General features: G+C 40.0%; 1 protein-coding gene across 3 annotated transcripts in view; it reads right to left on the reverse strand.

The window, feature by feature from the left end:
* The window catches only part of bab2 (bric a brac 2), a 39,912-nt gene extending 18,610 nt beyond the window's left edge, over positions 1-21,302 (reverse strand). For 2 of the 3 annotated variants that reach the window (XM_032435513.2, XM_032435510.2), the window contains exons 1-2: positions 20,982-21,302; positions 15,081-17,122 (exon numbers count right to left, since the gene is read on the reverse strand). In XM_032435513.2, coding sequence (XP_032291404.1) covers positions 15,081-16,979 — 1,899 coding nt within the window. In that variant the 5' untranslated portion in view covers positions 16,980-17,122; positions 20,982-21,302. The remainder of the gene's footprint in view (positions 1-15,080; positions 17,123-20,981) is intronic. The other variant, XM_032435511.2, reaches the window with a different exon arrangement.
* Positions 21,303-22,119: the final 817 nt, after the last annotated feature.

The following is a 22,119-nucleotide window of genomic DNA, read 5'->3' on the forward strand; positions in this document are numbered from 1 at the left end:
ACTCTTTGATACCCTTGCGTTGGGTGTTTAGGAATATTACTAGCTTTTGGCATATGAGTCATATAATGCTGATAGAATGCAGCTGGAAATATTTTCAGATATTCAGATATTCACAGAGGCTTTCATTTGGGTTAAAGTAGAACGGAATTAGGATAATCCTTGTATGGTTTTTCGTCTGAGCGTCTAACCCAAAAGCGAGACGTCGCCGGTTCAAACTCAGCTGAAATTTTCAATTTTTATATAATCGAATTATTTTTTCAAGCATTGAACCTATAAGCGAGAGTTCGCAGTAAAAATCCTGTCTTTTCTAAGTCCTCAAGGGTATTCAACTTTCGGCTTAATGCCTTTCCCCTTTTATTTAATAACTGCAGCTAGTGTTTGCTTTTAATTGAACCGAGCGCCTGCGCCACATCTTAAATTACAAAAATATGCTTAATTATATAGTTAAAGAACGTAAATTACAATTTTTTTTCCGTTCTCTAAATAATTAAAGTATATATGTAAACTTTCTCTGGCCACTTAATTAGAGGGTCTTTTATCACTTTAATGACAAGTTCTATGCCAGCTTTTTGTTTGTTATATATATTTATTTTTTTTTTTTTTGGGTCACATTCAGTTATTCGGCTTGGGCATATATCAATTGTGCTCGGGCGGACAACTCGGCGGCAATTTATTATATCATTATTTAAAAGAGCTCTTAAGTTGACTCACAAAATGTTTTTGTGGCACACCCCGCGACACGGCCATATTTAACACTAATAAACCAATTTCAGTTTTAAGCCGATGACATGAATCAGCCGAGGAATCGCAAAAATTTACAAACAATCGTTTCCTCAAAGCGAATCGCCTCCCCCTCCCCCACAAATCGCGACCCCGACCCCGTTTACCGAACAAGTCGCTTAGTCAACAAAAAAAGATAAAAATGTTTTTTCCATTGCTAACTATAAATTTAGAATACAATTTGAAATAATTATGCACATTTACATAAAACTTTAATAACTCGTCCGTGCAAAGCGAGAGCGTGAGAGAGCCGGACGAGGAGAGTGGGCGGCTGGGTGGGAGAGAAGGGGAGAGCAGCGTGTGCCGCCTTCAGCTACGGATTTTGTATCTTGTATCTGGCGCACATGCAAATACAGTTCAAAGACCTGTTCGCTGTTCGAGCGAGCCGAAAAAAAAGCCAACAACAACAACAACAAAAAAGCGAAGAAAAATACAAAATTTATTAAGAGAATAATTAAATATGCTATTTGAACAAATGCAAGAGCAAATATCAAGCATAAATGTGCTCAGATTTCGGTTTGGAAAATAAATGAAAAAAAAAAATACAAATTGAAAAGTAAAAAAAAAAACCAAATAAATATATTATACATATGAAAAACTTAGTCATGTGCTGTGGACCCACAAACATGTGAATTAAAAATAAATACTATTCATTACGCTGGCGACTAAAGATACATTTGTATCTGCAGCGGACAGCTAAATTACAGTGCGCTGACGCAGCGTATTCTCAACTTCATTACAAATATATCATCTAGCTAGAGTATATATAATATTCATATATAACTATATACACAACATATAAGTCTGACATAGACATAGATATAGACCATTGACCAAGTTGGCGTCAATTCAGCACAATTGTGACTCAGCCACATAAATTTAATTATAGCTCTGCGCAGACATTTATTTAGTTTTGTTCAGTTTCTCGTTATTAATCAGCTCGAGACATACACATATTGCTTTTTAGGCAGCCATTTATATATGTATAGATATGTTTATATATATATATATATATATATCAAAAAAATTTTTAATTAATTGTTGCGCACATGAAAACTACAATTTATTCCTGGAAAAACTTTTGCGCTCTAAACAAATTACGACAGCTTGCAAAACGCTGAGAGACATGTGTGTGTACGTGTGTGTGTGTGTGTATACACTGCAATAAAAACAAATTGAAAGTTGCAGCTAAGTTTACAAAACTTAACATTAATTAATCTGTCTAATATTGTTATAATTAATTGCTTAGCTAAGTGCACTTGAAGAAAATATCAAGACTATGTAAATTAAATTAAGTACAAACATTGAAAAAGATCGCCAGATCTAAAGCTGATTAAAAGATTTGTATTATGAGAGCTATAGCTTATGTTACATTGCCAGAATCTTAAAATTATTTTGAAAAACAAAATATTTTGTCATACAAAAACTCATTTTTCGCTTTATAATATGGTCGATCATGTTAAGATTTGGCTCATATCTAAGCAGCAAGTAGTAGCTGTGTAGTATAGTTGTCCGATCTAACCAGTTACGATAGATAAACTTCCTGTAACATTAAGGCAGAAGTATGCAAAGTTTCAAGACGTTATTTTTAAAACTGAGAGATTAGTTCGCCTAGAATTAATAGCTGGGCTATTTATGCTGATCGGGAATATATAGACTTTATGGGGTCGCAGATGTCTTCTTCTATGCCTAACATATTTTATGACAAAATTATAATATCCTCTGCAAGGCAGCAAATTTGATCTAATAATTGTAAAATGCATTTTTCCAATTTATTTTGTTTGATATTTAATCTAATTTAGCAAAGTCTATTTGAGTGCCTTTTTCCATTGCATAAACGTTTTTCAAGGGTTTTTATTTTATTTATTTTTCACTTGAGTCAATCCCTGAAAAGCCCGCATGCATTCGCATTCCACGCGCCAGCATCACACCCCTTTTTTCGCTAAGTGTAAGATTGTGTTGTTCAAATGTGTTTTGTCAAAATTGAATTATGCGCAGGCCTCTGCCTATGCGTGTAGTTTGCGGTTTGATATATATGAACACTAGACTAAAAAGAAACACGGGCCATATATCTTTAGTATTTTTAAAATACCATCTATTATAAATGTCTTTCGAAAAACGATTTGTGCGTGTGGCAGAAGCGGCTGCCACATGCTGAATAAAAATTAGCCGGCATTTAATATTCAATTTTGTGAAATACACAACACACACATTTTTGCGAAATATATTTGAATTTATAGTCGGGCTGCTGTTGAAATTAATAAAGTAAATTTGACCTCACACACACACACACAGAGAGAGACGGAGACAAACAGACCACGCGACAATATAATGAATGAACAGCGAATGCCAGCCTTAAGATGAAGATACACACATGTATCTGCAGCTGTATCTGTATCTGTATCTGTAGCTGTAGCTGTAGATACTTGTATCTGTATCTGCAGCCACAAAATGACAAACGGCAGCGGCTGCAATTAGCACGCGGCGAACGTTGTAAATAAATGGCAAATGCAACAGCGGACCTGGCTTGATAAATGTCTTTGGCAGCGGGCAAAACAAACTGTGCAAATATTTGACAAAATACAACTATAAATATTGCCCAAGAATTAATGCGGCGTCGCACGTCGCCGCCAGACAAATAGACGACTCGCACACTGACACCAAAAAGTGCGTTGACAGCAGCAGAAACGGCAGCAACTGTTGCTGCCGTGCAGTCGTCAGGTGGGGCATGGACAGCATCTCGGCAGCTGGCCCCAAGAATCCATCATATTTCTATGAACGGTGTCAATTTAGCCAAGGGGCGTGGTCAAGTGGTTGTTGTTGTTGTTGTTGCTGCTGCTGCGTTTTATCTGCCTTGTTTAAGCATTTTTGTTCCCTATTGACTTTGGCGTTACAGTTAAATAAATATTGAGTTGAAAATGTATTCGTTAAGCAAATATTGTAAATACGATAGTTTTTTGTTTTTGTTTACCTCTCCAGCCAAGACGACGACGGCGACAACAACGTCGCAGACATCGAGTGTATTTAGTCTTGCATTTGCATTTTTGTGCACAGGTGAGCCAGGTGAGACGTTGCAGGGCCAAGCTAGGGCGCAGATACAGGGGCTGGGACAGCGGCAGGTGTGTAAGCCTTGTGTGTAGATCTCACAGATACAGCTAGTTTTATACTCGACCCATTTGCTATTCATGCGCGGGTGGCCCATTAGCAATTGCATGCCAGGTATTCTTGAGACGTACAGGATTTAACATTTCTCAAAATTAGTCAAGAACCCTTCACCAGGTTTCCAGTCATTGCAACTAACATAACTTCCTGATTCTATATTAAATCCATTTAACTTTAGCAAGATATATTTTTGCATACAAATAGTATTCATATGGAAAAATTTCTTTTCTAGCAATAGATTCCTCCACTTCCTAAAACATCCTACCCAGACTTTAAACTGCCAAAACAAGTATGATTTTTATGTTTGTTTCTTCATGATTTACTCTGCCGATTATTCCTACGTCGAAATTGTTTTGTTCTGCGTAAATATTAGCTATCCATACTGTCCAATAATCTTTTATAACTATGCCAAAACTGAAGCGATTTTTATGTCTGATGCCATTTTGTACACGGTCTGATCCGTAGATACAGCATCCAAAATGTCGTAATGCTCAATTAAATATTTCCCGAGTGGGGCCCTTGGCAAGCATAAAAAAAGTGTTTGGCTTAGCCATGTGCAGGCGAGGCACTCGAAAAGTTGTTGGGCGGGGCGGGGCTGAGTAAAGGAAAACCATTTGAGGAAACGTCTTGGAATAACTTTCTAAACAATTTCGAGCACAAGTAAATGCAGTCTTTGCTGCTGCTGCCATAAAAATGCCCCCACGCAGCACAACTAATAAAATACATAAATAACAAATGCAGCAGCAGGGCAGCAGCAACAACAAAAGCAACAACAACAACAAATAGAAAATGCAGGAAAATACATTAAAAACCAAATACGAACATATGTTTCGCTTTACAAATTATATATCCAGAATCGTAATAATTACACGCAGCACTAGCTGCAGGGAGGAAACGCCAGCAGCAGCATTTCGACGGCAATGCGGATGAGGCACAGATGATTCGATTTATTTAACAGATCTTCGCCAGAGCCAGACCCAGAGATGCGCTGCGATGCGGGGGTGCGAGGGTAGACTAAATAAAGAAATGCATTCAAAAAAGGCAACTCTGAATTCGAGAAAAAAACAAAGAGCGAGCGGCAAAAGTAAAAGAAATAAATAATGAAAACAGAATTTTACTAAGGCAAACGCGGCTTGTTGTTGTTTTTGTTGTTGTTGTAGCGCACAGTACACAGAGCAATAAATATTGATATGCGCGCACACACAGAGCTAGAGATACAGATACAGATACTCGAGCTACAGATACAGATACTCGAGCTACAGCTACAAATACAGATACATAGCTACACGCTGAGCAACTGGCCAAACATGCCATTTACATGTGTTTGTTTGATGCCTGCTGCCCCCCTCCCCTCGCTCTTCGCTCTTCCCTTCAGCTCGCGAGTCCACAAGATGCATTTAATAATTTACAAATGCATTTGCAGCAGATGTGTTAAAATTCGTAAAGTAATAAAATAACAAATCAAACGCACACAACAACAACAGCAACAACATTCGAGCTGCATGCTGGAAGATGCATCAAACGAAACTGACACGCCCCCTGCACAGCCGGCCGACCGCCCGCCCCGTTTCGACTAAACACAAACGCGTGCAGTGGAAACTTCAAAGGCGAACGGACATTAGGTACAAATATTTTATTTACAGACGCGACTAAACAGTCATTGATAAATAAACAGACAAAATCGCTACACAGCAATAACACAAAATGCCTAGAACTAAAAAACTGAGTTGAAAATAACTCGAGAACTAGAAAAGCGGGATATGCCAAGCTAGTTAGGTAGGTTTTTGTAGGGCTTATGCAGGCTATAAATATTTCATTTTTCAAATATTGCTCACATTTCGTACAAAATGGCAAAAGAAAGTTATTTCTGTAGTTAAAGGCTTGTGCTTTGGGATACAACCCATTTTATATGCCATATTAAGGCTCTGAAAATTTCATAAAGATCGGACTATAAGCTCCCGAGTTACTTAAGACAGTCTTAATCCTAAAAAGCATGGGACAAAGGGAAGGTATGACATGGAATGTTCGTTACAGTAGCTTGGCCTTGGAAACAGGGTATCTTTTAGTCGGGCACTCCCAGCCAGATCTTACACCTGTGAGCTGTGAACAAGGAGCTCTTTGTGCTGCACTCTCCTGGCCACTCGAGCCCAGTTGGCCGGGCAGCAAACGTAGCTGATGTAAGCTAATTTCAAGCCAAATTATACGCACACTTGGCGCCAACTGCACGCGTGTGTGTGTGTGTGTGTGTGTGTGTACAGTGCCACACAAAAGGATATGCACAAGGCTCTGCCTGATAGTCGACCGCAGCGTCAAACAACTGGAAAGGAACCCCAGTCGAGTGAATGGGCTCTGGCAAATCGAACATTTCCAGCAAATTGCTTTTGCATAAAGACAGCCGCGCCACTTGTCGAGCCCCACCCCACTCTCGCCCAAAGAGTTTTCCAGCTGTAAATGCGCTTCACGTGCTCGCTTGTAAAGGAAAGGGGGGAAGCGGGGTGCGAATGCATCACAATTATGTGCGCCCAGGCTCTGTGTGCTGTACTCCTGTGCTGTACGCCTGCTGCTGCTGACGCATTTGGCTAATATGCGGCCCAAGTGCAGTTAGGGCTTTTTTTTTAGCTAATGCCAAATTAGAGGCGTTTACTTTGCACGTTGTCCTTTTTTACGCAGCATTCGACGCTGTTTGTCCTCGCACGATGTGGGCGATGTGATGATGCAGCAGCAAAGTGCAAAAGGAAAACACTAAAAATTAGCTATTTAGAGTGCTACTTCTGGCCGAAAATGGAGCAAAACGTGCTCAACAGCTGGCAAACTATATAATTTACCGCCATCAAAGTGCTGCGACAATATCTCAAGACGAGCTCGTGAGACTAGCTTTTAACAACTTGACAAAGTTTAATGTATGCGCTATAAATATAATATCTACCCGATAGGCTGCGTTTTAGCACATTTTTCGGAGATTTGAACCAGTAAGCGAGAAGTCGCTGGTTCAAATTTTATATAATTTGTTAGCAAATCAACTTTGATATCAAAACTGAGAATTAAATAAGAAAAAAGGGTATTCTTTGGCCTTAACAAATCGCTTTAAGCAAACTTTTTATATAGTTATAATCTATAAAGATATTAATATCTAATCCATAAGCCGGCAAACAAAATTATGTCTATAAATAATAACTAAGCAATTGGCTTTTATTTTGTTCAAATTGTGTTACATACATATAATTTATGCGCCACGCCCAGCATAATGCTCAAATGTTGCGCAAATGTTGGCACCTTAATATTATATTTTGTTATGTTATGTTTAAAGAAAATTGGTGCGAGGGTAACAATTTTCCAGCAGTTGCAGTTGCCTATGCCCAACCATTTTTCGACTGTCTTTAATTGTGCGAGAGATGCCAGCCAAAAAGTATCTATAAGATACACGAGACAGAGCACGCGCTCGTCTGTGTCTGTGTGTGTGTGTGTGTGTGTGTGTGTGTGTGTGTGTGTGTGTGTGTGTGTGTGTGTGTGTGTGTGTGTGTGTGTGTGTGTGTGTGTGTAACTGTACCAGGCCAGCGTCACCTGCTGCTGCTGCCAGTTATAAATATTATATCGCTCGAGTCAGGCCTCATCTCCAAGAGAAGCAGCAGCAGCAACTGCGACTCGACTCGACTCTTGTGGCAGTTGCAAGCGCGCTGCTCAGCTTGCCTCTATCTGTGTCTGTGTGCTTGTGTGTGTGTGTGTGTGTGTGTTGTTGTTGATCTGTTTGTCTGTTTGTTTGTAATTGCGTAAACATACTCGTACATATTTTATTTTATATTTTATTGTTTCGCTTCGCTGCGCTGCGCCATAAGGGCAGATACCTATAATTTTCTTATGTCTTCGTACAATGAAAACACAACAGCAACTACAACAACAACAACAACAACGGACAACGGCAATAATAATAATCATCATTATCATCATCATCATCGTCATCATCGTCGTCATTATCATCATCGTCATAAAGACAACAGTCACCGACTTCGTCGTCGTCGTCGCCGCCAACTGAACTAACGACACATAGAAATGTGTGTACCCTACAATAAATGTGGAGTATAAATAAATAAAATATAATGAAAGGCAGTCAAATAAATGAAAATGAAAATAACAAATGAAAATGACAAATGAAAATGACAAATATAACAAAACTTAACGCGCAGCCGACCCAGCGAAAACAAATGACGCGCGAGTCGCTGGAAATCGAGTTGGAGCTGGAGCTGGAGATGGAGATGTAAATGAATGTGAATGTGAATGTGCCTTGAAAATGTGAATGTGAATGTTGTTGTTGCTGTCTTCAATTTGCTGCCAATGGAAATTGTCTTTGTGGCGGCCAACGACCCAAACAGAAGATCTTAAGACTGTGCGCAGAGAATGAGGTGTCAGGAAGCCGGCAATTAAAAGAAAAGTCAGGATGATATATATATTATATTGGAAGTAGTCAACGAAAAGCCACACATGGAAGTTTTTTCAATTAAATGGAATTGATGCAATGGAACAAGCATGAGACCTAATGGAATGACTTAATGCTTCAGGTTACTTTAATAAATATTATCAGGCAAGTACACATTCAATAGAAAATTAGTTGCAAGCGGCTTCAACTAAATTGGAATTAACTGAAAAAGAATATTTCATAGACTGAAAGTAGAAATTAAGTCGAAAGAAAGGATACAATTTTAAAATGAAACAAATGGAGATAGGCCATAAGATTGTATTAAGTGAAACGTAATTTTCACTTAACGGAACGAAGCGTACGAGAATAATATAAAACACAATGAAAAATGGAAATGATTAAGAATGTTTTCATTTTATTTCCGTCGCAGGGAACTAGTTCCAAGCGGCAATAAATGCAATGGAACGAAATGGAATAGAAACAATGAAATTTAAGTCTAACCAAAGATTAACAACACACTTCAAGTGCCATAAAATATAATGAAAGCCAACGGAAATTAAATACAAATTGAGAAAATTAAAAAGAAAACTAAATGAATGTAGTTGTGGTGAATTCTACCTAAAGCTGACTCAAAGAACTAGTTCCGCATGTCAATAAAACGAATGGTTGACAATAGAAATCGCCGCTTTGCGACAAAAACCCAAAGCTTATCGGGGAAATTGAAAAAAGACCCAAAGAACTGTTGCCAAATACCGATGACTTGTAAAAGACGAATCCTACTATGGAAGATATTTTGTGGCCGAAAATAGACTTTCTAATTGAAGTTATTTGTTTTTGTGTATTTACGGCCTAGATAATTATTGTTTTTATTTAAGCCACAAATAGCACGACATTGACGTAAATATGAAGACCTGTATTTATATAACCTTTATGGGCACAACATATAATCGGTTTTTATTTAAACAATCACCGTTGAGCTGTAAATTGCGTTACGGTCTAAAGATAAATTATTTCAAGTCATTCGCGTCGAATCTATGACAATGGAAATGTTTAAACTAGCACATTTAATGGCCTCCCGATTAGCTGGTATCGTGTTCTTTATTTCTACCCCCAAAAAAAAAAAACTACATTGTACACGGGCAACTATACATAGTACATATTTTGCCTGGAGGAGCTCAGTTGAGCTGAGCTGAGCTGAGCTGAGGTGTCTGGTCATAAAGTACACATATATAATATTTAATGGAGAAACAGCGACTGTGGGCTAGAATCTTATCAGCGAAATTACTTTCAAAAGGCTGAAATCAACACAAAAACCCAAGATTACAAATTGTTATTATTATTATATTGTGTATTAGTTCTGGCCCGATAAGATCTATCGGGCTTTTTAATACACATCCGTTTACTTTTTATTGTTATTATTTTGTCTTTACTTTTTTCTTCAATTTCTTGCCTTTTGCCCCGCAATAAAATAAATTAGTTATTTATTTCTCGAGTACAAATTCGTTATATTTGACTTTTTATGGCGCTTTCTAGGTGAAAAAGCAGAGAGCTAATGCACAACAAATTATCGAAAGGGTGCCATAAATTTTAGTTCGCATTTGTTTCCTGCTCGATTGCATAAGAGCAAGATTTCTAACCAGATCTTTGCCCAAATAATAATAATAAAAAAATAGAATATATAAAAGCTAGAAAATACTTAAAATTTTATTAAGCCGATAAGAGGAAAACCCAAAAATAAACCCCTACCGACTGATATTCTTTCACACTCGGTGGTCTTTGCCGGTTAGATTCGAAATTTTTTATGTTAAAGCCCCGAACATAAATTTGATTTATTTGTTGGCCGAGCTGAGGGGGGAATCAATCAAAGCGGCCTAATGAGCCGACTCCACAGTTCGACACAGTCCGGAAACAGTTGACATCGCAGAGGCCTGCAAGACCTCCCAAGACCCCCAAAAACCGATTCTCACGATCCCCAAGACCGGGGCTCTACTCTCAACAAGTAGCTAATGACCTCCGCTCTGAGCTCTGGACTCGGGAGTTCAAGCAACCTGCTTTGCATAAATCGACATCTTGGCTTAAACACAAGCTGCAGACACTGCGACTCGCACATTACAGTTATGACTAATACACGAGACAAAGAGAAATGTTTGCTCTCCCCTCCTCTCTCTCCCCCTCTCTCTGTCTCTCTTTCGCTCTGTCTCTGTTACTAGCCAGCTGCTCGCTGAGCTGTCAAAGAACTTTTCCGCACTTGGCAATTTTCAGTAATTTTCTTGCAAAAACAATTGCTTGGCATAAAAGAAAAACCAAAAAGGAGCTGCAAACGTGAATGATAGCACCTGATATGCCCTGTAAACAGTGCGAAGAATACATGATATGAAACTTTAAACAAACAAACGGAAATGTTTACTGTTGTAAAGTGTTCCGCACATATAAAAATATATTTATTTATAAATAATTCGACGTTGCCTATTTCTCGAATCTGAAAGAAAATGTGATTTTAAATTATGTTAAGAAACCCAGTTAACCAGTTCCCAATTTAGCTCAACAACTACTCAAGCAGCTAAGCTGATATGCCCTTTATAAGCTTTGAGACGTGGTATGCACACACAGGCGCCTTGCTAGGAGAATCCACCAAAAAGTCAAGGAACTCAAGTGAGCGTCACACAAAATGATGTGTAAACACGGCGAGCACAAGTTGACGGAGAGTCGAAGAGGGGGAGTGGGAGAGGAAGAGAGCGAGACAAGAACTGGCTAGCAAATGTATTACACAGATGCCAGGCACAACAGACACACCCCCCTCCCCCACGACGAGCTACTTATTCACAGCAGCCGCAGCTTTTGCTACTTCGCGTAACTTTTGCTGAGTGCCTGGTATGTCAGCGCTCTCAGCACGCTGTGTGTGCGTGTGTGCCTGCGAGTGTGTGCGAGTGTGTGTTTGGAGTACAAAATTTCTTGTGAATGAAATGAAGCTCTCGCTCTCTCACTCTATAAATTTCCCGCTCGCTCTCAGGCGAGTTCAGAGAGCAACTGCTTTGGCAAAGTTGCGACTCTATTAAGTAATAGGCGCTCAGTTTTTTGGCCAACAACTGGCACCTGCACGCATTTCCGCACGTCTGTTGACTGTGCATGATTGTAAGGGGCGGGGCAAGGGGAGGCGGTGGGTCTGCTGGCCACCACGGGGATTTCCCCAATGATGATGATGAGGGCGACAACAACGCGACTTTTGCAAGTTTTCATATTTTTGTTCCACCCAAAAACTTTGACTTTTTCTCTGCTTCTTCCACTTCTTCTGCCTCGTTTGCTTTGTTTTATTTATATTGTTTTTTCTTTCTGTTTTTACAATTTTCTCTTGATTTCATTTCAATAAATTAACAGAGCAACAGTAAATTGCGCCAGCAAAAAGATAATTAAGCGCAAAAATGAAGAAAATGGTTGCCATCGTTTTTTCTGAACCCCCCCCCCCCCCCTCCCCTTCCCCTTCCCCTTCCGTCGACTGCCTATGCCTTGTGCCCCCTCCTCTTGCGAGCAAGTCTCAATTATGCAGCAGCTGCTGCTGCTGCTACATATTGAATACTTTGTTTCTATCCATGAATATCCACAGCTCAGCATTCATATTCATAAGCCACAACACACACACTCTCACACACACACACACACACACACACCACTCGGCGACAGCGACGCATATATGCATTATTTATGCCACAAATCAAACAAAAACAAATACAAATAGATATAGAAATACTTACAAAAACAAGAAAAAAATGCATTCTTAAGAGCAAAAAAAATAATATGAAAAAAATATAACAACAAAAGGAAAAACAAGTCAAAGCAAAAACAAAGCATTCAAAACTCAATGTCAAGCCGTTTACATAAAATAATCTTTGCTGCAAGTTTGAAACTAACTCAAATAATATTTAAAATATTGACGAGTCAGCAGCCAAAGTACACTCAAAGAAAAGGTCTACACACTTAGCTGTGATTATGTATGATTAATTTTTAATATATATAATTAAGCGCAAACTCCATGAATAATATTTATAAAATAGCTTAGACCAAGCTCGAGTCAGACTCGGGTTAGTCAAATATTGAATATGCATCGGAATAATATATGTATATATATAAATAATAATAATCAAAACTTCCCACAAGCAAAATATTGAACAAAAATCTTCTAATATAGGATTATGAGTGCAAGATCATATCTTGAATATATCCTTAAATCAAATATATTGCATTGATATATTTTTCTTTGCTCTAGACTCGAGGCCAGATGTTGCGACATAATTGCGCTCTATATTGATATTATATCTATATCTATATTCTTATCTATGTCTTTTTATATATCTATATAGATAGATATAGGTATCTTTCTTTATCTGTATCCACAAAAAATATGCCTGATTAAATGCTAATTGCAACAATTTCAACAGACTTTGCTCAGCTTCTATTAAATTTTCTATAAATTTTCTTGCTTAGTTTTTCTCGCAGTGCATACAGCGTTGCATTTGGTGGGGCGCAATCAAAGTGGAATCAAAGCCGCATTAGTTGAAATTATAGAAAAACCAATGCAACTCCTTGAGTTAAACGAGACACGAGACAAATATTTGCGCCGCTTTTGTTTGCATTGCCATCAATTTTTTTTCGTCATTTGTTTAACTAATTTTAATGTTTTATTTGTTGCTGCTTTTGTTGTTTTCTTCGTCTAATGCCCATTTTCTTTGCTGGATGCGTGCATTGCGCAATTTGACGTCATTAGCATTAAATGTTGAATTATTTTTTCAAATCGTTGACGCAGTTAATGTCAAGACCCCAGTGGCACCCAGGCCGAGTAGAGCCTAGGCTAGGCCCCCTCCCCCCTCACCGCACTTTCGACTGCAGCGCAGTTTCTTATACAAATAGAAAATCGGCTTTAATTTGCAATCTAATAGAAATAACAACCAATGTTGTTGCAGTTGTTGTTGTCGATGTTGTTGTTGTGTTAATTCGATGTAATAGACATGCATTTATGCACTTTTCCTATTTTGCCGTTTGTTTGTTTGTTGATTTTTTGGTCACACGCGGCGTATGCGCATTATGTAAAAATAATTCAACTCGATCGCATGCCCCTTTGGCCAACTGAGCAATCGGTCCAAATGCCAAGCCACACACACACACACACACACACACACACACAAACATGTACATAAATATATATATATAAATATATATGTTTTGCATAGTTCCAATTGGGGTACAATGTACTTGGCTAGTTTTTTGGCATTCTTTCGTGGAATTAATTAGCCAATTAGTTAATTATAATCTGTATATATTAATCTATTAACTGATTAGGTCCAGCTCAAGTAGCCATAACAATATAAATTGACGGTTATCAAGATTATAATTTTTAATTTAAGCAATTATTACTCGCGAATCGTTAATCAAATCAATTTTTAAGAACTTTGTACTAAAAGAAATAGAAATGTTTCTGGCAAATAAATGAGGCGCCCCAATTCTTATCAATTAAGTGAAAAGTAGAATGAAGCGGCAAAATCATTCGGAAAATTCTGCTGATTAATCTTTTCCTTTTTTAAAAGGCAGATATATTGTTCTGTTATCACAATTTTTATTTGACGAATCCCTCCTGGTTTCTCAGCTTTGACTTCTTTTAGCCCAAAACAGAGAATGCAATTAAATATTTCCTAAAAATGACAAACATTTGCTTTTGATTGGATATAAGACATGAAATATATTAGAAATTTAGCTGACTCGAGGTACAGGCTAATAATCTGCAGAATAATCGAGAAAGCGAAAAACTTCTCTTGGGAGTCAATTTCCTATTTTCATTTTGTTTTATTTTTTGTTAAAATGTTTTGCTTCCATTGTCAACACTTTACGCTTACGTATGCAAATGAATTAAGCATTTTGTACTTAATCAAAGTCTTTATTTTCTTTATATTTTTTTTTATTTTCTGCTTTTATTTCTTATTCCTTCATTCGTAAACACAAGGTTAGAATGCAATGCTAGAACTAGGAACTCTTGTATTTGCATTAATGCAAGTATGCAAATTCTTAAAATAAAAATTTTCTACTTAATTCAAATTCAAGCTCAGTTGCTTGAAGAATATACGATGTGAATTCAATTCTCAAAATTAGAAACACAAGACATAAATAAACTGCATTTCGAATGATGAACTGTTGTAGTTTCTATTATTTTAAGCATGCAACTTCTTTAATCAAGTATTTTCTACTTGATCTAAGACTCAGAAATGTTCGTACTTAATTAAATAATATCAGAACTGAAATTTATAAGTGCGTGGATATATCTTGGAATTCATTTAGAGCAAGTCGCGCCTGCTCAAATGTTCTTTGTTTATTTCCTATCCCACTTAATCCTAGTTAGTTTTTCTTATTTAAGGAACCTTTCTTCAAATTTCCCATTATGTAAATAATTGAAGTAATCAAACTATGTTCATTTCATATAAGATTACAAGTTCTCAAAGCAAATCTTTTTCGCTTATTTTAAGAACTTTTTTGTTAATCCACAACTTAAGCTAAGATCTGTGGAACTCTATTGTTTCAAGTGCGTATCTGCCTATTTTTTTTTAATTATATCCAAGTCTCAGATTGTTTCTCCCCAATAATTGAAGAATATTCTTTCTGATTTATATCAACTTTCGACTTGAATTAAGTTGTTTTTCTCTGCGAGTCTTATTTTAAATATATATTCAATTGGTAGTCAACTCACCCGCTCCTCTTCGCGTATCATCTCGGCAATTTCCGGCTTGATTTCCATGTCATCGTGATGCCCGCCCACCGAGGAAGCGCTGTTGCCTCCAACGGCCGGGGCAGCGGCGCCGCCAGCTGCGGCTGCGGCGAGGGAAGCGCCCAGGGCGCTGGCCATGGCCGCGTGCGAGTGGGCCAGCTGATGCTGGGCAGCCAGCTGTTGGGCGGCGGCGGCGGCCGCATGATGGTGCATGGACGAGGCGCTGGGCGGCGGCGGCGGGACCGAGGCCGATGCCGAGGCATGATGTGCTGCAGCGGCCACGGCGGCGGCCATGTGCGGCGGCAGCTGCGCCTGCGCAGCGCCAGCCGAGCCTTGGTTCTTGCCGGTGGGCGAGCTGAGTGCCGCGGCGGAGCCATTGCTGTGCGCCGCGGGCGGCGGCGGCGGTGGGGCCGGCGAGCAGCTACGATAGGCATTAGCAGCCGAGGAGCCACCCGAGTTGGAGTTGGAGCTGGAGCAGGAGTTGGCCGAGTTGCCGGCTGTGGAGGCGGCCGAGCTGCTGCCGCTGCTGGACGCGCTGGAGGTGCAGCCGGGCTGCTGCTGCAGGGCCTGCGGATTGGGCGATGCGAACGGATTGCGCACAATTGTCGATGTGGTCATGGAAAGCGGCTGGCTTTGGCCGAGGCCGGCGCCTGCGCTGGGCGTACGCTGCGGTGACTCGGCGCGCAGCGGCAGCGGGCTGGGCGTGGCATAGCTACCGTCGCGGGAGCGTTTGCGCTGGCGCTGATTGAGATCCAGCGCCGAGTCGCCGGCACGCAGCTTGGCCAGCAGCCGAGCGCGTTTGGGCGCCACATGTTCATCCTGGTCCTCCTCGCTGGCTCTCAGTATGGCCGCAGCTGCGGCGAGCTCATCCTCATCCTCGTCCTCGTCGTAGACGGTCATGCGCTGCTCGGGCAGCAGCGAGGCGCCTCCAAGGCCACCCGAGGCGGCGGCGGCGCTCGATCCGGCGCTAACCTCGGCCAGGCCGCGTATCTTGAGCGTCTCGGCGACCTTTAGCAGCGGATTAATCTGATCCTGGCACACATTGATCTCGCCCTTGTACATAAACTCCACCAAGGCCTTCAGATCGCACCAGTTGACGTCGCGCATAATGATAATCGGATGCTGGCAGGGATTATCGTAGAACAGCGCTTGAAAGTAGGGGGAGCAGGCGGACAGAACCATTTTGTGCGCCTTGATGGACTGACCCTCGCAGGCGAGCGTCACGTCCACGAAGGATTCGTTTTGCAACAGCTCGTCAAAGACGTTCGTCAGGTTCGACTGGTAATTATTCCATCTCAGGCAGAACTGTTGATTGTCCGCCGGCGAGCTCTTGCCCATGCCCAGACCAACTCCGACTCCCACTGGGGTCAATTTCTGGCCAAGCTTGGTCTTCTGCTCCTGCTGCATCATCTTGGCGCGCGTCTGACCAAATTCAAAGAGTCCAATGGCCGCCAAATTGTGCGCGACCAGCGGCTGCGGGGAGACGGGCAGCGAGCGGGATTTCTTGGCGCTCAGCTGGACGCGCAGCTCTGGATCGAGCGGCTCGCTGTGGCCCACCACCTCGCTGGAGGTGAGTGGACGTGGCGGCGGCGTCAGTGGCTGTTCATGGAGCACGCTCGTCGGCTTCTCCAGCTGCTCCTCCTCCAGCTTGACCTCCAGCTCCCGTGCCTGCGCCTGTTGCTGCTCGGCGGACGACAGCTGTTCGTTTGGAGCTTCGTCCAATGTTTTGTTGACCATTTCGTAGGCCCTTTCCGTGTCCGTTTCCGGCTGCACTTCCGGCTGCTTTGGTATCTCGGCATTAACCATTGTGTAGTCGCTGGGCTCGTACTGCTCGCTCTCGAGCTTCCTTTCAAAATCCATGATGTCCTTGGTCATATCCATAGTTCTGCGGCTTTGCTTTTACTTTGACAGAGTTCGTTTCTTTCAGAGTTTTGTTTTTCTATTTCTCAATTATTTAGCACATTTTACAGCTTTTTTTCTCTCAGCAGAGAAATTGTTGTTGCGGTTGTTTCTCTCGTTTTCAGCTGCAATAAGACAGAAAAAAAAACACACACACACAAAATGCAAATTCGTTAATTTCAGTGAAATCGCTGAACAAACGGAAATCTTACAAATAAATAAAGATAAGTAAAAGTTTCAATGCAAAATCAAGAAGAAGAAGAGGAAAAAACTCTCACACTTTTCTCACATATTTTAATTTATTTTAATATTTCTGTCGAGATTGCTTTTTATTATAATTATTATTGAACTATAAAGTCGTATTTATGGCTGACAAATAATCTGCGTTTGAACCAGCAACTTTTTGCCTGCAATTGCCCCAGCAACATTTAGTCAGCTCTTATGGCTAGGTAGTTTTACAAATTAAATAGAGTACTAAGAGTTAGATCATACTAAATACAGCTCTTAGATTTGAACCAGCAACTTTTCTAGTTCGACTGTCTCAGTAACATTATGCTGGCGCATTTAGCAAGCTCTGCTTAATAGGTTTTAAGTTAATAGAAGTAAGATCTTAGTAAATCTCTCTAATATGGCCATTTCCTATGAGGTTTGAACCAGCAACTTCTTTTGTCTATAGTCTCTTGTTCTCTTGCATAGCTCTATTTAATAAGGCCAGCATTCTAGGTACTCTCCCTCTTTCTCTCTCTCTCTCTCTCTCTCTCTCTGCCCTTCTCTCTCTCTTTCTCTCTTCCTCTTTCTCCCTCTCTCTCTCTCTTCATTTCTGTTCATTTGCTGCAAGTGTAGCCTCTGCTCAGCCTACGCCCGCTCCGCCTTCCACTCCGCCTCCCACGCCCCACTCATCTGTCTTTGTCTCTGCCTCTGCCCCCCCCGCCCCTGGCAAATTATTATTTTATTAGCTAAGCGCACATTTATTTATGTTTCATTTCAGCCTAATTTATTATAGAGATTTTCCAAACAATTATTGCTCCGCACAGACAAACATACATATATATATGTATATATAGTATTATCTGTTTTATCTGCTGTGTATCTGCATATATATATATATATATTATCTTTTCATTTCATTTGTGTTTCAGTCTGCGTCGCTTTATAAACAAGTGGAATACATTTATATTTAATTAAATATTATTATTTATGGCCGCTCAGCACATTTGCGTAATTATATTTATTTAAATAAATGCGTATATGTATGCCCATACATATATTAATATATTTATGTATGTGCATATGTGCATGTATGTGTATAGCTGGGCATTTAAATAAATTTATTTTGTTGCGGCTGTTGCGTTCGATGGGTGGGGGCGGGGGCCGGGGCGCATGTCTAACTGCGTGTGGGAGGTCTGCAGAAATGTTTCACTTTGTCGCACAGAGTGTGTGCGTGTGTGTGTGCGAGTGTGCGTGTGTGTGTGTGCGTGTGTGTGTGTGTGTGTGTGTGTGTGTGTGTGGCAATGCAAACACAGTCAGCCATAAAATTAATTTATTTTTATTATTATTGTTATTGTATTTCTTTTGCTGCTTCTTTTGCGACTGCGACTCTCTTGTTTTATGTTTATTATTTCATTCCAATTAAATCTGCCGACTGCGGAGAGGCGTCTCTCTTTCTGGATATGCCCTATCCAGAGGGTATTACCCATTTGGCGTGTCACGCATTTTTTTTTAAGTTAAATGTGTTTTGACATGTTCCAAAAATTCGATCCTGTAGAAATATTGGGCACTCGTGATATATAGATACATTTTCTTTAATTCATAGAAAATAATTATGCTTTTGCCAGGGCTATGTATATATATTCTGGATCAGCATCAACAGGGAAGTGCATATAGCTTTTCCTTTCTATAAAACTAGAATATGAAGCGTACTTTTCAGTTAAGTAAATATGTCGTAATATTTATAGCATATGGCTCTATAGAACGCATCTTTGGAGAAGTGAATTTTATGTTTCACTATATAAGAACTTCAAAAATCGGCTCACCTAACTGTAAAACTATCTCAAATCGCGCACAACTTTATAATATAGAATGGAATGGAAACAATCGGACGCAGAAAAAGCTTGTCTCTAACATCTTTTCCCATCTCCATTTATTTGAAGTGTATTTGTACTTCGGCTTGCCCTTCCTTCTCACTGCTTCTTCTTCTTCTTATTATTATTATATTTATTATGCAGAATGCTGCCCAATTTGGCGCTCCAACAACAACAACAATTGCCATAAGAAAATATACGCTGCGAACTGTTTTTTTTTATTATTATTTTATTTATTGTTGTTGCTGGCAACTTTTGCCTTCTTCTTGTTGTTGTTGCTGTGGCTGCTTTGCCATTATAACTTTTATTTATTGTTGTTGTTGTTTTTGCGCCTTAAATTTAATGCTTCTCGGGAAAAGCAAAGCAACAACAACAACAACAACAAACAACAACAACAAGGCAACAAACCCAATAAAATAAACAAATAAAACGCGCAAAAATATTTATATGTTATTTTATATTTTTCTGTTGTATTTCTTTTTTATTGTTTATGTTATTTGTTGTTGTTGTTGTTATTGTTGATTTTGCTGCTTTGACCATTTCCTGTTTGGCAATATATTTTTTTTTTTCAAGTTTTTCTGAAACCAAAAACTGAAAACTGAAAACTGAGGCCGAGCCTGGCAGCGCTTCCTTATCGTTGTTGTTGTTGTTGTTGTTGTTTTTTGATTAATTATTTATAATGCGCGCAGCTGTTGCGCGGCATAAAAATAAAAATTAAAATTGAAGCGCGGCAAGAACAAAAAAAAAAAAAAAACAAATAAAATAAAATAAAACGAAAATATGCACATTAAAAATAAAAAGAAAGGCAAGAGCCGGCTGCGGCAGCAATAACAACACACGCACACACACACACACAACACACATACAGGCACACACACACACACACACACACACACACACACACGCCCACACACACACACACACACACACTTATCCACGCAGCAGTCAAACTTGTGCTTCGTTTTTTTTTTTTATTTGTCGCTTTTTTTTTATATTAATATTTATTATTTTTATTTATTTAATTTACGAGTCCTGCGAAGTTTGCACAGCACATTCGTTGTTGTTGTTGTTGTTGTTGCTTGACAGCAGCGCGCACCTTTGCCTGTGTGTGTGTGTGTGTGTGTGTGTTTGCGCGCATATATAAATATATATTTTGTATTTATTTATTTACGCTTATTTATTATTTATGCAGGCAAATAATAAATTACACAAGTTGTTGCCGTTCGCCTGGGCCCCAGCTTGTGCTGCCAGCCATTTTATGGCCAACAGCTGTGTGTGTGTGTGTGTGTGTGGTGTTTTTTGGCGCGCCCGGCCAAGACGCGGCAGCAACAAGGAGCTGCAAACAGGATGCGGCGCGTAAGTTTTGCTGAGCGCCCAAAAAACACTTTTTACGAGCCAGACTGGCGCGCTCTATGTGTGTGTGTGTGTGTGTGCGAGAGAGAGAGTGGTGTGCGGTGGTGGGGAAGGGTGGAGGGGGAGGGGGGGCTGTGCACACGTTATAAATTTATAAATTACAATTTCTTGGCGTAGAACAGCAAAAGGAGCTGGCAAAATGTGCGCAAAGGCGCCTCGATAATTTATAGATATACAAGCATATAAATATATATATATATATATATATATACATATATATGTATATAAATATATAATTTATACACATAAATAAACACATATAAATATGTATAATTTGTCACATAAATATATGGACATGTTTTATTTATAAATGCCGCATCGATTTTCATGCGGCAATTAAATGCAAGTTTACGTGACGTGACGTGACGTCTCTTGGCCTTACGTTGCGTTGCGTTACGTTACGTTACGCTGTTATTTGTCAATTATTATAATAATCATCATAATTATACAACATTTTTGTTATGGCTTAACAAATACAAATTCAACATACACAAAGCTGACTGAGTTTTCCACGTACTTTTCCAAGTTTTGCTTGACGCACATTTGTTGTTGTTGTTGTTGAGTGTTTAGTTTGTGCAGCGCGTGCAACACATTATGTTGTTTCTATTTGTATTTATATTTAATTTCTTATTTGTTGTTGTTTGTTGTTTCATTCACACACACACACGACGACGACAACGACGACGGCGACGACAATGTTTAGCAGCACATTCGTTTATTATTGTTGTTATTGTTGTTGTTGTTGTTGTTGTTGTTCTCTGGCTTTTTGCGTACGCTGCTCACAAAACGTTGCGTTGCATTCACGACGAAAGTTAAATACGAACTGATTGCTCGGCAAAAGTATCTAACAGATACAATGAATGAAACTCGAAACTCGGCGTCGCTGCGCTGCCGGCGTCGCTGCCGTATCGCTGCGTGAGCGCGAGCGCCACAGAGAGCGTGAGAGCGAACGCGCGCGCGAGAGAGAGCGCCGCCAAAACACACACATTTGTTATTCCGGTTGCTTGCGGCGAATTCGACGCGTTGCCCGCTGCGACGTCTTAAGAGCAGCCGGCCTTTGATGGCTTAAGAGAGCGTCAAGTGTGCGCGCGCTCTCTTTGCTAATTATTGCAACTTGTGCGATCTTGTCGCAACTTAAGTTAATTAATAATTTTTCATCCAACAACTATTTAAATCACGTTCAGCTTTCATAGCAGACAGCTGCTGTCTTGCATTTGCCATGCGAATTGTGGGCCCTAGGAGAGAGAGAGAGCGGTAGGAAGGGGGCAAGCAGCAGACGAGCCAATAAGGCAAATACATAAAAATCGCGAATAACGTCAAGACACGCATAACCTAAAATTGCGCCTACTACAAAACAGGCCGAGTGCAGCAGCAGTTGTTGCAACAACACGAACAACAACAACAACAACAACAACAACAACGAGAAGAGGCGCATTCTTTTGGCCGGAAAGAAAGAGAGAAGCTGCAGCATTTGGTCCAGTAAGAAAATGTTGCAAATAGTTTTTAGTGCAACCCCCGACGACGGCAATCTTCAGCTTATTGCAGCCATTCACCGTTATTGTTGTTGCTGCCACTCCTGCTGCTGCTGCTGCTGTTGCTGCTGCTTAGCCCAACTACTGCGAAAAGAG

This window comes from Drosophila virilis, chromosome 3, assembly GCF_030788295.1.
Source record: "Drosophila virilis strain 15010-1051.87 chromosome 3, Dvir_AGI_RSII-ME, whole genome shotgun sequence".
Taxonomy (NCBI): Eukaryota; Metazoa; Arthropoda; class Insecta; order Diptera; family Drosophilidae; genus Drosophila; species Drosophila virilis.